At 39.2% G+C, this 16,320-nt stretch overlaps 1 protein-coding gene across 7 annotated transcripts in view; it reads right to left on the reverse strand.

The window, feature by feature from the left end:
• Positions 1-16,320, reverse strand: part of GREB1 (growth regulating estrogen receptor binding 1) — a 115,220-nt gene that overhangs the window by 98,347 nt on the left and 553 nt on the right. For 4 of the 7 annotated variants that reach the window (XM_069805784.1, XM_069805788.1, XM_069805789.1 and 1 more), the window contains exon 1: positions 726-810. In XM_069805784.1, coding sequence (XP_069661885.1) covers positions 726-761 — 36 coding nt within the window. In that variant the 5' untranslated portion in view covers positions 762-810. Of the gene's footprint in view, positions 1-725; positions 811-3,005; positions 3,165-13,808; positions 13,898-16,320 lie in introns of those variants that run through there. The other 3 variants (XM_069805786.1, XM_069805785.1, XM_009920670.2) reach the window with 3 other exon arrangements.

Here is a 16,320-nt window from a genome sequence, read left to right on the forward strand (position 1 = left end):
GAGTAAGTAAATGCTTTATTTTGTATGAGGGTGAAAAAAGGAGTGACAGATCACTTATCATTCGCTGTGCAGACTTTGTATTCATTAGAAAAGCCACAATCAATAAGAACCAAAGGCAATTTTTCCCTAAAGATAATTATGCCCAGCATCCTTATAGTGTTTAGGAGTCTGATAGGCTTTCATTTATTATACAAAAGTATACTGCTTTTCTCATGGTTACTTTTACATTGTATAAGTTGCATTAAGTTTCAAATGCAGAAAAACTGCAAACGTCAAACTGACTTTGCCACTTTTCACATTTTATAGAGCAATCTCTTCATGGTTTTGGGGGCAGGTGTTTTTTCAAAAGACAAACTATGGAAGCCATTAGTTCCACATACAGAATATGTTCTTTTAGGTTAACAAGAAAAACATAATTCAAAACATTGTTTTTCATTTGCTATTTCACATTAGAAAACTCCTTCCTTAACTTCGTGCATATTATGCGTAGTAGTATTATTGAGGTTATAAAATCTCATCTAAGAGATTCTAAGCTATAGTATCCAAAGGCTGACTCCCTTAACAAAGTCTTTAAATAGAGACACAAATAGACAATAGATTTGAAACCTAAGTTAGAAGACAATTTCTGCAAAACTATATAATCACAATACCAAGGAATACAGGCATTTTTAACACAAAAGAAATGAAGCATTGCTTCAAAAACATTGTGCCTAACAGACACTCACAAAGCAAAAACGATCACGGCATAAGTGAAATTCCATCCCTAAATCATTCAGTTCTGCGCTTGTGCTTATAAGATCTTCTGTCAGGAGCTAATCTCACGTGACAGGCCTGATCCAAAGCCATTTGAAGTCAATGGAATGTCTCTTCCTGACTTCAGGGAGCTTTGTATCCACCCCTTATAGACTTCAAGAACAACACAGTTCATAGAAGGTTGTTTTAAGAGAACAATAGCTAACTATTGTCTAAGTAGAAAAGAATGTTAGCTTCAAATGAAATTTACCTGCGGTAGTAGATGTGTTAGGTTTGTTTTGTTATTGTTTTTTTATGCACATAACACAGTTAAACCTTTCCAAAGTAAGAACATTCCATTTCTTTAGCAGAAGCCACAGAAAATCAAAACTGTAGTTTAAAAAAAAAAAAAAAATTAGGCAATTTTGTATGTAGTAAGTTTAGTTTTTCTAAAGAAACAAAAGATCCCATTTAAGGCCTCAATTAATTTGAGGTTTTCTTCAACAGATGTACATTAAGGACAAGACTGAACAAGAGGTTTCAAAAATTTATCAGGCATTCCTGCAGTTAGCAAACCAAAAGATAGATTAAAAAAATAAAACTAGTTGTGTAAGCACAGGGGTAGGCTGATAGGAAAAGAAATTGTTTTGGTTTTTCTTTTTTAATAACAACCCGGATTCTCTACAGACTGAAGTCAATTTCAAAGGTAGAGCTGACAACCAGCACACCAGGTAAGGTGATCAAAGTCAGACTGTTATTTATTGTTTGAAAATAACAACAGAACTGTAAGCCCTGAAATAGCAATTAACATCATTGTAAAAGCTGGTGAAAGAAAGTCCCATTGCTGTGATGTGGCTCATCTCTCTTTTATAGAAAAATGGGGCAATGACGAAGTAGACCAGTACAGGACCCAATGCTGATCCCATGTACACTTGTACCAGTAAATTTACACTGATGAAAAATCAAATCAAAATCAGGTCCACCATCTCCAAGTTCCCCAAAGCAGCAAAGAATGGTGGTTCTAACTTTCTCACTCACACACCAAATCAACTCACTACAGCTATTTTAGTTACCTAGCGTGGAGATGAAAACACAGAAACTTCCAATTAAGCACAAATATTCCAGAATGTCCACCTTCGGAGACTGATTCTATGTTTCATAGTGAAAAAAAAAGACTCTTATGAATAAGACATACAAGCCACTGTTAATTTTCTTTGTAGCTGGTTCAACATGTTTAAAAACAAACACTGACATTACTGCCATTATTAGTTAATAATTTTCAGAAGGGTCTATGAGGTGTTAGAACAAAACCAAGGTAGCTCATACCTCAAAAAGTAAAGTAAATGAGATAAAGCACAAGGAAAAAGCAAGCATCAATTTCTCCAGTGTATAGATGCTATACTTTCTATCTCCTTCATCTAAGCTTCCAGTATCCACAACTAAAAATAAACAATTTACTTTATAAATACACCTAATCAAATTGCTGATTTTTTAGGCCAAGTGGATGAATCAAACATAATTACAAATTTCATTTCAGGCCAGTACAAAATTACGTTGGTTTTTTTCTAAATGAAATGAAACAGTATTTCTCAGGTCAAACAGAGCACTTTGTTTTGGTATCACAAATATTTCCTTACAATAATTGCCGAACAGCCCACTTTGCTTAACTCAAAAAAAACCCAAAACAAAACATTTCATTTGGGTGTTTTGCCTTTTTTTCTCCTTGTTGCTATTAAATTCATTTCTGAACTGAAACACTGTCCTAAAATGAAAAATCAAATTGTCATGTAAAAAAGTCAAAACAATATCCAGACTTCAACTTTGCTTTTCATTTATATTTTTTTCTTCTGACATGCGCAAATTCATTAATTGTTTTGTTCACTGCAGAACTACATTTTGGGTAAATAAACCATTCATATATTTTGTTAAGCCTTTTTTAGCCATGTACTTCAGGTATCAGAGCATTTGCTTTCATAGTTCTACCCTGTTCTCTCCTCTTTCTATACAGGCAGTTGGGACACAAACTGCTCACTGCTGAATATTGCTTGCTGGTATCCTGATCCCCTCGGACCTGATCTGCTCCCCTTTTACTCCGTTCTTGTTGCTTGCTGCTGCTGCTAACAATTCCTTAGCCTTCAGGGGACCTGGGCTTCCAGTTACCCCCCTGCCGCACTGAGCATTCCCAGGTGCTGATAATCTTTTCTCTGTATTGTTGCTGCCGCTTCTCCTCATTTTGGCAGATGCTACAGCTCTGCAAGTTGCACGGATCTTACCTCTGAGACCCTCTTTGTTGCTCTGTCTGTGACCACGCTGGAAGCAGGGAGTGATGGATATTAGGGAAGCATGAGCCTCCCCTCGCTGTTTAGCAGCGTGGTCTGCAAAGAAAGATAGAGATGCTGCTCTCTCCTCCTCCCCCCTCCCTGCCCCAGCTTCCTCCTCCCTCTTCCTTGCTCCCTCCTTCGCATCCACAAACTCCAGTTCTGTCTGTGCTCCAACACAATACGCTACCTCTCAGCACCAGCTACCTAAGGTCAAGAATACACCCCCCTCACCCTCCCCCCTGCCTCTTCCTCTCCAGTCTCATGCATCCTCACCCCTGCCTCCCACTGAATATGGTATCTTCCCAACTAGACGTGCCTTATTTGGCTCTAGGGTCTAAAGCGCAGACAGTTTCAGCAGCCCTAGGAGAAAGGGTTATAAAACAGAAGATGCACAGGAAAGACCAGGGGTACGAAGAGAAAGTGGAAATCTTCTGGAGAAACTGGAAACTTTGGGGGTTCATCTGTGTGTGAAAGAAATCTAGTCACCGTAGCCAAAGCCTGCCACTTGGAGATTAGTTTAAAAGATCTATACAGATTAAAGAAAAGTGCCCTGGATAGCTAGTTATCTCCCAAATCCAGCTTACCTATTGTTTACACTCTTTGTTTCTCGATCCTTATCCTCAATAGCTTTTTTTAAAGAAGCTTCTAAACTTTTCCCCTGCAAAACCAGACTTAAATACCAGTACAATCTGATGATGCAATAGTGAATGAAAGTGAAAAAGTAACCAGTGGTATTTTTTAAGATTATGAGCTATGAAATAATCAACTTTAAGATCATGGAAAACACAGGCACACGTCCTCTGACTTTTCAGCTTGAATAATAAATGTGTTCAAGTGGTCTTTTTTCACTTTCAGCAGTTATGATGACTAGAAGCACCTTCAGGTGACCAGTATGCAGCTTCCAAAAATCACATGTAATTACAACTAGCCAACATGTTCCTCTTAAGGACCTAATTTTAGAAACACGATAAACCAGTCTTTTTAAAGTGTTTATGTTTGTTACAGAGACTGTGGAGAGAGGTAGGTGATGCTGAGCACTTCTAAAAGATCTTGTCTGCTTAAGGTTAAACACTTAAGTGGACAGGATCTCCCTCTGGAGGCCTTGAGAGGCACCTGACTCTCTCCGGTGATGTATGAAGATGTATTAGGCATTTACTTCATGAGGTCTCTTTTACTGACTGCTTAAAATTAAGCAGCAAGTTAGCTACTGCAAGGCCAAGGTCGGACACAATGACAGTGTAGTAATTACAAGTTATCTTAAAACTTTAGATATCCTAGCCCATGTTTCTTCATTGTTGGTGGCCTCATACGGCAACTAGGAGACATGACACATCTAAGGTCAGCAGAAGGTGGTCCACAGGGCAGAGAAACAACTGCTCACATTTCCTGGATCATCCCACAAATAAAAGAAAGATACCTTGTAAGAAGACTCTTTGAGCACAACAGCAATATCCGCCATATCAAAACAATCTATTGATCAATCTTTGTAAAACTCTTGATCAATATGAAAAGAATCAGAACATAGTCTTTATCTTCATTCAGTGCTGGGACAAGCTCAGTAACTAGTGCAAACAACACAGATTTGATCCAGCTTGAGAATGATAACCTAAATGACTGAAATGAAATTAAGGAACTAGTCTATTTATTCTAACGTGATAATCTCAATCATTTTTCCCAGAAAGGAAGACTTAAGAAAAAATTATAATCCAGACTCGCTAAATCTCATATGCTCAGCATGTGTTTCAATCAAGCAGCTTCTTTCACCTTCTCCTCTGCAGCAAGACCTATATCACAGCACAGTGTTCTATCCTCCTCTCCCTCTTGAAGGCACAGCAAGTGTGGCTCTTGGCAAATTGTTTAAACTTAACCAAATGCGTCTGACACTTACATTCAATATTCAGAAATGAGCTACAGTGTTGTGCTGCAGCAAAAGGGTGTACTGCCTATTTTCATGCTCAGAAGACTTGCACCTCAGTGTGTCTCACCTAATTTAAAGAACCAAATTAATCTCATGTCTCAAAACCAGTGCAGAGCTTCTTCAAAAATCAAGGCAAAGTAAAGACCTAAATGTCTGGATAACTTCTGACAATTAGCCAGACTGCCATCATCAAGACTTTCCTTCCTGAGTTGTGGGCTGCAATATGCTTTTTAAGAACTAGAGCCATCTTGCCCTATGTACGGAAATATTTCCTGCCAACCTTCAGTATACACACTACTTTCCAATAGCCTTTACCAACCCAAAAGGACAATAGTACCACTCCTAAGTTGTAGCAGAAAGTTACTCAGAAGTTTGTGTGTGCAACAAAGTTTTCAGACCAGAAACACTCCTTACAATCATTACAGCAACAAACTCCAGATAAGTATGAGTAATCACCTCCAAACTGATGCTGTTCATGTTGCAGTTGATAAGAGGACTAAGTTAGAGCTCATAATTTGAATGAGTTTTTATTTTAACAACCAGTAAACTTTAAAAATAAAAAAGGTAAAAAAAAGAAAGGAGAATCAGATTTCTCATCTATTTTGGTGCTAAAAGATCTCTATAATATCAGTTAGATGCTTTTTCTAGAACACTCTGGAGATGTCACGTCAGCACAACTTCTGAAGGTCAGAACTTCTTCCTGATGGTCAGCAAAAGAAGCTTTAGAATGGACAGGTCATTTGGAAGTAACATATCGCCAGGACCAGAGTTTTTTTTACCCAAATACGAAGCTGCTGAACTACTAGCTGTAAGGTAAGACATGCATAGCTTAAATCAACTTCAGCACCAGAAGAGTGGTCTATATGAGTGGGAGAGTGGGACACCAATGACTGACTGATGGACTGTCTTTCAGCATACTTGCCAGTCATCTGGAGAAGGAGGTGAACACTGCTGTGACAAAGCTTGATACATTGTACAGCGCAGAACAGTGAAATGACGGATTATTCAGGATACCCAGATATAGACTGTGAAATGCTGCAGGCATATCTCATAGTAGTGGATGATTGAAAAGGCAGGTTAAATTCAGTACTAATAAATGAAAAACAATGGATGTGCAATAAAAGATCTGCCCTGTAGCTCTAGCAAGCCATAGTGGCAGTCAGGGCAGGAAGAAGTCAGAGGCAAGATGCTGACAGTATAGAATCATGGAATCATTTAAGTTGGAAAAGACCTTCAAGATGAATGACTCCAACCATCAACCATGCCCACTAAACCATGTTCTGAAGTGCCTTGTCTATGCACTTTTTGAATACCTCCAGGGATAGTGACTCAACCACTTCCCTGGGCAGCCTTTTCCAATACCTGACAACCCTTCCAGTAAAGAAATTTTTCCTAATATCCAACCTAAACTTCCCCTGCCGCAACTTGAGGCCATTTCCTCTTGTCCTATCTCCAGCCACCTTCAGGCAGTTGTGGAGAGCGATAAGGTCTCCCCTCAGCCTCCTTTTCTCTGGACTGAACAGCCCCAGCTCCCTCAGCTGCTCCTCATAAGACTTGTGCTCCAGGTCTGGACACGCTCCAGTACCTCAATGTCTTTCATGTAGTGAGGGGCCCAAAACTGAACACAGTACTCGAGGTGCGGCCTCACCAGTGCTGAGTACAGGGGGACGATCACCTCCCTAGTCCTGCTGGCCACACTATTTCTGATACAAGCCAGGATGCCATTGGCCTTCTTGGCCACCTGGGCACACTGCTGGCTCATATCCAACCAGCTGTCGACCAGCACCCCCAGGTCTTTTTCTGCCGGGCAGCTTTCCAGCCACTCTTCCCCAAGCCTGTAGCGCTGCATGGGGTTGTTGTGACCCAAGTGCAGGACCCGGCACTTGGCCTTGTTGAACCTCCTACAATTGGCCTCGGCCCATCGATCCAGCCTGTCCAGATTGCTCTGTAGAGCCTTCCTACCCTCGAGCAGATCATCACTCCCGCCCAACTTGGTGTTGTCTGCAAACTTACTGCGGGCGCACTCAGTCCCCTCATCCAGATCATTGATAAAGATATTAAAGAGAACTGGCCCCAGTACTGAGCCCTGGGGAACACCGCTTGTGACCCGCCACCAACTGGATTTAACTCCATTCACCACAACCCTTTGGGCTCATCCAGCCAGACAGTTTTTCATGTGTGGATACTCTATAGAGATTTGGAGATTAGTGGAAGAGCAAAAGCAGCTGGCCAGAAGAGTTACCAGAGAGTGGGAGAAGGAAGAATGGTAGAGGCTGCTCAGGCAGAAGGCAGCAGCCACCAGCACCGGTCAGGGAACCAAAGCTGGGTCCAGCTCTGCTCACTCTCTCCAGTGCAGGAGCATACCAGGGGCAATGGCCATGCTAGTGCCATGAAGTGCAATCCTTTCCCCTCACAGCAAACAACTCTTTCTCTTTCAACCAACAGTTTTGCCAGTGTTTCAGCCAACAGCAGCAGCCACAGAACCAAGCAATCCCAAAGATATTTCCTCCTTGCTACCTGTTTTTGTCCAAGTTCAGGGAAGTAACTCAGCACAGAGAGAATGGAGGGATGTTGCTTCCAAAGCCACACCTCACAATACCACCTTTTGATGCTCTTTTTTCTCTGCTCTTGCTCCAGCTGCTAACTGTATGTGCATAATGATGGACTCTTACCCACTTAGTAAAGAGGTCTTTGAGCACTGTATACAGTTTTCTGAAAACATCAGCTCAATGCTTACTAGTTGTCAAAAAGGCACACAGTGTTAGGAAAAGAATAGAGAATAAAGAAGAAAATATCAGTTTGACATTGTATTAAGTCTACACTTGTAGACTCCTTGCATACTGCCTGCATATCTGGTCATGGGATCATACGATAATTCAGGTTCAAAGGGACCACAGGAGGTGTCTAGCCCAATCTCCCAGTCAAGGAAGGGTCAGCTATGAGATGAGGCCAGGTTGCTCAGAGCTTTATCTAGTTGCATCTTAGAAACCTCCAAGGATGGAGACTACACAACCTCTCTGGGCAGGCTGTTCCACTGCTCTACTGTCCTCATGTTGGGGGAAAAAAAATTTCCATTTTTCCCTTTCTTTTTTTTTCCTTTCAAATTACAGTTTTCTTCCTTTCGAATGTCACAACATTTGAAAAGGCTATAGCAGAACAGAAAAGCAACACAGAAGAGTGACTACAGATTTGAAATAACTTCCACACAGAACAGATTACATTGGCTAGGAGTGTTCGAATTGGAAAATAGGTAACTGATAAAGATCTATGAAGTTGGGAGTAATATGGAAAAAGTGAACTGAAAAGAATTTCTTCCAATTTCTTATAACACAAGAATTACAGAGCACCCAATGACAAGATTAGGGGCCATATTTGTAACAAAGTTAATTTGTTTTTTCAAACAACTTATAATTAAATAATTAAAAGAACTCACTGCTGCAGAATGTAACAGCAGTCAAAAGTATCAAAGGGTTCAAAAATCAATCCAGTGAACACATGGAGTTTGGTCCATCAGTGGGCAGCTCAGATGCAGGATATCTGCAGGACAGGAATTCTCCAAACTGTTTCTTACAAATTGATGCTCCAGAGAGGGCACTACTTTAGACTTCTGTTTCTTGAACTCTTTCTGAAAATGGATGTTCCTACTGTCCATTGTCATGGACAGAATATAAATAACATACTTTGGTACCACATATACTTAGGAAGCAAAGTTTTCTGTGTACTTTCCTGTGTCCTTTTAATAAAACACATCTAGCAACTTTCTCAAAGTGAGATGAAAAATCTTCACATACATAAAACATCAATGCAATAATTCAGTAGAGGCAACCAAGTTTCATAAAGATGCTAAATGTTTTAAAACAGTACATCACATAACATTTAAAGATACAATGATGTAGTGGCTTTTTGTTTATTATACCTTGATGTAGTCACAACATAACGTCTTCAAATATCTGTGCATTTTCATCAGCCATGTTTAGCACAAGTCTTCTACCTCAGACACTTCTAACAATCTCCATTGCTTCTTCATAGGCTGTTTGTAAATCATATACCACTGCAAAGATGGCAGTGGTGTGGTGCTAGATCAAAAGTATCCAAGCTCTCAATGGAGTTATATTAGCAAATAAATGGTATTTTCCCTCAAGGCTGGCTGTTCCTCTCAACTTCCAATGATAGACCACCAAAGCAGTTTCTTGGCTTCATTAGAACAGCTACACTATGAACTCCAGAAGCAAAAGACAGTGATTGCCTGTCCAACTTCAACAACAGAATGATATTTTTGGCAGAAGCCCAGGTTTCCGAGCAGAACCTAAAGATCTGTGGAACAGCCCAAGGGTTGTCATGGCAGCCATGAAATTCTGAGCTAGTCCAGAAGACTCATTCTCTGTATGAACAAAGCAAGTGCCTGCTATACACCTCTAAAACCAGCCAGGAGCCAGATCATTCCAGCCCAGGCATCAATTTTAGCACAGCATTTCAATTCAGCTATAATCACTAAAATGCAGTGTTCTCCTGTTTTATGCAAAATATACAGAAGCTTCTAAAAGTTTACAGATACTCAGTGTGATTAAAATGTTCAAACAAAAGGCAAGTCTGCTTTCAAGAATTCACTTTCTGATATGAGTCAATATTTATTTTGCATTATTGATAATAAATAATAATTTTAGGTGCCTATCACCTATTTTTTAATTTGTATCTCACTGGGCCTCCAGTCTTTTTAAGCCTCTTAATAAACTAGCAAGAAACTAGTTACTTATGTTACAAACTTTACCTGAGGTAATATAAATTATATAAGCAATAACATTTAAAAGAAAAATACTAAATATCCTTGACAGATAAAGAAAGAGTATCTTGGGGATGGGTTTCTGTGAATAGTGAGATATTTAGGTAGCTACAAGAATGAGGAAATAATCAAATTACACATAATATAAATATCTATTGGAAATGAAAAAAATCTGCATGATGTATTCTGAAGTTAGCACTAGACATATTCACAAACTAAAATGACACTAAGCATCAGATTCTTAGTAACCAATGAAGGTAACCACCACTTAATCACTACTTTCCTAATTACTACAAAACTCAATTGATGTTGAAATGCTAGGAACTAAGCTATCTTTAACACTCTCACAAAAATCATGCAAGACACTTCACAGCTATTTAAAACATTCTAGTCATTATCAGAGGAAAGAAATCCTGTCCAGTTTTTATGTCTAGATGTTGCAGGAAATTCTTAACTTGTCTTTTCAAAATCACTCCTTTTAATCATATGAATCCCAGGTACTCAATATACAATCTACAGTGATCCACACTACTAGAACTATTAATTTGGCCCATAGACTTTTCTTTCCCTCTCTTTCTAGGACACTGAGTTTTACCTGCTCCTCATCTGGAATAGCACTCATGACCAAAAAGCAGTTGTTTTCTAGTGCAGGATGGATACATATCCAATCACTTCCAAAAAAAAACCCCCAACCCCAACCCAAAAAAACCAGCAACAACAATCACCATAATATTTCACTCTGACAGTAAGAAAATCAACATCTTAGGCATTTTCAGTCATATGGCATGCTTATTACATGGCCAAAATGCAGGCATCCCCATGCATGTGACTAAAAGTAACCAAAACTCAAAGCACATGCCTGCATTTTAGTTAGGTAATACACCAGTCTGATTATTCTTGGGAAAAGGTCATTAAATACAGCTATAAACAAATGCATCTAAGAAACTGAGTGGGTCACCTCAGCTAGAATGATGGCTACAAGTAGCAGAAATTAACTTCAGCTGTTCCAGAGTCGCGTTCAAAGACATGGTGTCAGACTACAAAGTTAAGTCAAACTTGTAAAGAGAGACATCATCTTTGTTAGATCAAGTTAGAAAAACCATTTAATTTTTTTGTGTGTGAAATGAGAGGAATAGGATTATAGTAATTCCATTACCATAATGAGAGCAGCCCTGCAAAGAAGGACTTGGGAGTACTGGTGGATGAGCCAGCTGGACATGAGCCGGCAATGTGCGCCTGCAGTCCAGAAAGCCAACCGCATCCTGGGCTGCATCAAAAGCAGCGTGGCCAGCAGGTCAAGGGAGAGGATTCTGCCCCTCTACTCCGCTCTCATGAGACTCCACCTGGAGTGCTGGATCTAGCTCTGGAGTCCTCGGTACAGGAAAGACATGGACCTGTTGGAGTGGGTCCAGAGGAGGGCCACAAAAATGATCAGAGGGATGGAGCACCTCTCCTATAAAGACAGGCTGAGAGAGCTGGGGTTGTTCAGCCTGGAGAAGAGAAGGCTCCGGGAAGACCTTATTGCAGCCTTCCAGTACCTAAAGGGGGCCTACAAGAAAGCTGGAGAGGGACTTTTTACAAGGGCATGTAGTGATAGGACAAGGGGTAATGGCTTTAAACTGAAAGAGGTTAGATTTAGATTAGATGTAAGGAAGAAGTTCTTTACTGTGAGGGTGGCGAGGCACTGGAACAGGTTGCCCAGAAAGGTTGTGGATGCCCCATCCCTGGAGATGTTCAAGGCCAGGTTGGATGGGGATCTGAGCAACCTGGTCTAGTCGAAGATGCCCCTGCTTATTGCAGGGGGGGTGGATTAGATGACTTTTACACGTCCCTTCCAACCAAAACTATTCTATGATTCTATAATTCTATGATTTGGTGCAATAAAGAAGATAACTCTCCACCTTTTTTTTTTTTTTTTTGCTTTGCTAGGGTTTATCGTTCGATAAATGTGACATTTACAAACAAATAATTTATTATTATTTCTTAGAATATGCCTTCTGATCAGAATCACCTCAAGGTGGAGAAAAGGAGGCTCAGGGGAGACCTTCTCACTCTCTACAACTACCTGAAAGAAGGTTGTAGTGAGGTGGGGATTGGTCTCTTTTCCCAAGTAACAAGTGATGACAAGAGGAAATGGCCTCAAGTTGCACCAGGGGAGGGTTAGATTGGATGTTAGGAAAAATTTCTTCATTGAAAGGCTTGTCAAGCATTGGAACAGGCTGCCCAGGGAAGTGGTTGAGTCACCATCCCTGGAGATATTTAAAAGACACATAGACATGGTGCTTAGGGACATAGTTTAGTGGTGGACTTGGCAGTGTTAGGTTTACAGTTGAACTCGATGATCTCAAAGGTCTTTTCCAACCTAAATGATTCAATGATTCTAAGGTTCCTCAGTATTGCAGGCAAAACTGAATTTTGCCATTCCACAATGGCAAATTATTTTGTTTTATCAGTGGTAACACCTACTTTCTATTCTGCTTGTGGTGGCAAAGCGAGAGGAAGGAAAGGATAAGAAGAGGGGTAGAAAAGTCTGCTGAGCTTTAATGCTCTGGCTATGGAGGTGATCTAACCTTTCTGGAGGGCTGGGACCTGTTCACAAGGGGTATGGTGAAACAAGAAAGCCCTGGGGCTGGATGAACACAGCATGGACGGTTGGAATGCGGGTGCCTCCAAAATCTAAATGATTTCCTGCATTTTCCCAGTGTTTTCTGTTTTTCCAGCACCCTCCTACAGTATGCCTCCCAGTGGCAGGTAATCCACCTTCCCAGAATCTCTTTCTCCTGTACCCTTCCCTCAGCACAGAACAGGTGCCCCAACATTTCTCAGCAATTTAATTTTCTCACTGCTATAAGGCAGAGTGAGAAACTGGAAGAAAGGATGGCAGTGGCCAACCCAAACACTTCCCTGTTAGGTTAGAATGACTTTTATGCACCTAGAGACAACCCCACCATCAATGAATGTGCTAGATCATAAGCCTCAGTGCACACATAAGAGCAAGTTACTCTAATTTCAAGTAGATGCTATAGAACGCTTTTTCATATTATGAGATAAAATTAAGTAATAAAATAAATTTCAAATAATACAAAAACTGCAATGGGGAAATCTTTACCTAAAGTAAAAAAAAAAACCTTCAAAAATACTTTGAAACTCGTGATGTAAAGATAACCATCTTATGAGGACATACTTCATTTAAAGCTGACAAAATTGAATACATCAGGCAATTTTGCACCTCCTCTGCAAAAAAATTTGTATCAAAAGGTACAAACAATAAATATAATAATGCCCTTTTGCAACAGGAATCTTCTTCTGCTTATAAACTCCTTAGCATGGATGAAAATTTCTGGCAAGCTCTGTTAAGACCTTTGCCTAGAAACCCTCAGACTCTTTCAGATGGGAGATGGCTTGCTGCCAAGTTTCAAAACCTTACCAAGAACACATTATTCACCGAACCTTTTCAATAAAAGACACCAGTGTTCATATGCAGCAAGCACTTGCTATTTACATAACCCTAATGTCACCTTAAGGGTACTTTTTCCATCTATATAATTTCTTTTCTGGGTTACAGATACAAAAAGTAGGAGCTTCAGTTTATATCACGTCCTAAAACCTACGTCTCCAACATGATACCACATCCATGACTTTTAATTTTATTTCAGGTGTGCCATTCAGGACATCAGAAAAGAGAATGCTGTTTAGCATTGTGCTGCTCAGATCTGATTAACTGACTCAATCTTCCTCATACAACAAAGTGAAGAAATAAGAGATTTGCCTTCTTAAATTAATGGATGACTATTTGCCATGTATACAGGAACAAATTTTTTCAGTCAGATTAAGCTGAGCACATCAAGAAAGACTGTACTACTACCAGAAACAGATTTAAATCAACATATTTTACAGCATAAAAAATTATGTAGTAATGTTCCACACCTTTATGCCTAATCGTTATGCAGTGGTAAGGACCTTAGTAGGACCTTAGGGAGGCTAGGAAGTTTATACAGACAGGCATACTAATATACAAAAATATGGATGATTCTATGTAGTTTAAACAGATACTTACAGCTATTTCTGTCTTTCGTGATTTTGTACTTTTGCATCTTTGCAGGAAGATATTTCCTCTGGCTCATCTTTTCAACAATACATAGGCACCTAATGGAAGATCCAGTTACAAGATTATTATCATTACAGGGAAGATTGCATTTGATACAGAATTGTACAGGTTTTTACAGAAGGCAGCCTTGTCTTTAACTGCAGTATGTTGGAACTACTATGTACGTAAACAAAACAAATACATATCATATAAGGATATAAAGGTAGTTGTCAGGTGATATAGTTCCCAAATTCAGGATTACATATATATGCTGATAAATATTAAAAGGACATTAGTGTAACAAAAAAAAAAAAGAAAGAATAGGAAAGTAATGGCATTCAAAACAAATTTTTAAATATTAGAATGGCAATATAAAACCCACAAAAAATCCTGTTTTGCGTGAAATCCAAACCTTGCACCATTATATTGCTGCATGAACTTCACCAGTAAAAACTTTTACAAAGCAGTCTAACTTCATACGCTCAAAATAAAAGTAAAACCTACATGCCTAAGTAGTGCAGAGTAAAATAGTAAATTACACAAATAAAGCATTTTTAAGAAAATTATGTTTTGACTTTCACATGCAGTCCCTCAAAAATTTTAATGAAACCACTATTCTAGTATGTATTAATGTTAAAAGATCAGATTTAGGAAATCGAATTATTGCCCCCTGGTGGTAGATTAAGAATCAGTGCAACCAAAGAAAACGATTCCAGATAAATAAGCAAGTCTTTCATTTTAAGCATTATGTCTTGTACGATTAATGTCTGGAGATATTAAAAAGAATGCACAGCCATTTTCATATGCAATAAGATAACAGTAAATGGGGTATAATTTACATTTTCCTCTACAAGAGTAATAAAGAATGTGGGATAAATTTAACTATCAGCTTTATAAAATGTAAATAAGAACACAATAGAATCAAACTCTTTGATCAACAGAACGCCACAGCCAAAACTCCTGATAGTCCAGTCAGTTACTTCAAAGTCTAATTTTCATTTAAAAGAAAATTAGGCTTTATAATTTTCATTCAAAATCTTCCCGAATCTGAAAAGCCCACATGGGGCTTTTCTTTGCTCAGATATGTCAGCAGTAAAGGACAGAGAAGCACAGGAACAACAGAATTTGATCTTATGACTGGCTAGAACAACAGCATAGTTAAATGTTGATGCAATGTTTTCCACATGGGTTAATACAGAAATTCACGTGTCCTAATCCTCAAATCATGAGTCGTTAGCCTCCCTCCTAATATCTGACTACCCAACCATAATCAAAATCCTACTCAATGATTTTTACACTGGCACACTCCTTACATCACCCCAAACTAAAGTGGCCCAAAACATCTATTCCAAACCATTTTGCTGTTCCAGCTGGAAAAAAACTGCTTTATCAGGTTTATATAACCTGTGATTACAATGGTAATACACATCTTCCAGTTAAGAGTATAACAAAGGGGGAGAAATATTCATTCCTTATGGGACTACATTTATCACCATAGAGTAGTTAGCAAGGATCATGTTGCCCATAGAAAAATGAGCTTTTTTACACATCAGTAATGTGTTACTTCCATGACAGGAAAACCTTTTGCATCTGCAGCAGTCTAAGCTCTTCTTACAATACTGACAAGCAACATTCACGTGACATCTTTAACTGCACAACTCAAGGATTCATGTATCCTGAAACAGACATCATGCCTTTGAGGAGCTGTAACATATTTTTCCCCCCTTTTTTTCTTATAAATTTATCAGACCGTGAGAACAACGCACCTTAGTTCTACACAGCTCTACCAGGACAATTATTACCATGCAAGTAATTGACTGAAAATTGGTTACTATGAAGAAAACTCCATTCTCTATGAAGGCATCTGATGTATCTGTGGTGACACAAGCTACTCCAAAGGCACGTCTAACCTGAAGGCATATGAAACAGCTAGTAAATTAAAATGAATTCAGTATTTTTTTCAAGATAATAGAGTTATTTGACCTGTCCAGTCTGACATATTAGATGAAGTTCTTCACGGCTTTGAATTTCTCATACCAGACTGGCAGTTTTACACAACATCCAATGAAATTCACATTTCTCCAGAGCACCTGCCCTGAGGACGAGGAAGGGAAGTAACTGGAAATTTCACCAAAGGTGTAGGTGGGGAAAGCAAAATAGTTCACAAATTCTTTAAGCAAAAGAACTCCATGACTGACTTACCTATCGTACAATATGGTAGAGGACAGTTAATTGCCATAAAGGGCAATCAATCGACAGATCGGATATCTGACGAGGAGTTGTGTTTTAAAGAAATGATTTTGTCTGACAAACAGGAGTTGCGTACTGAATCGGGAATTTTGAGATTACTGCTGATGCTGACAAATGAGCAAGGCAAGAGTCAGTGCTTGCAAATGGTTATCAGAAGTGTGGAACAAAGGGCAGGAGCAAAGGAGTTGGGATTTGGGAAAGTATCTGGGACATCTTGCTGGGAGGTAAATGG

The sequence above is a fragment of the Haliaeetus albicilla genome, chromosome 18 (assembly GCF_947461875.1).
Source record: "Haliaeetus albicilla chromosome 18, bHalAlb1.1, whole genome shotgun sequence".
NCBI lineage: Eukaryota > Metazoa > Chordata > Aves > Accipitriformes > Accipitridae > Haliaeetus > Haliaeetus albicilla.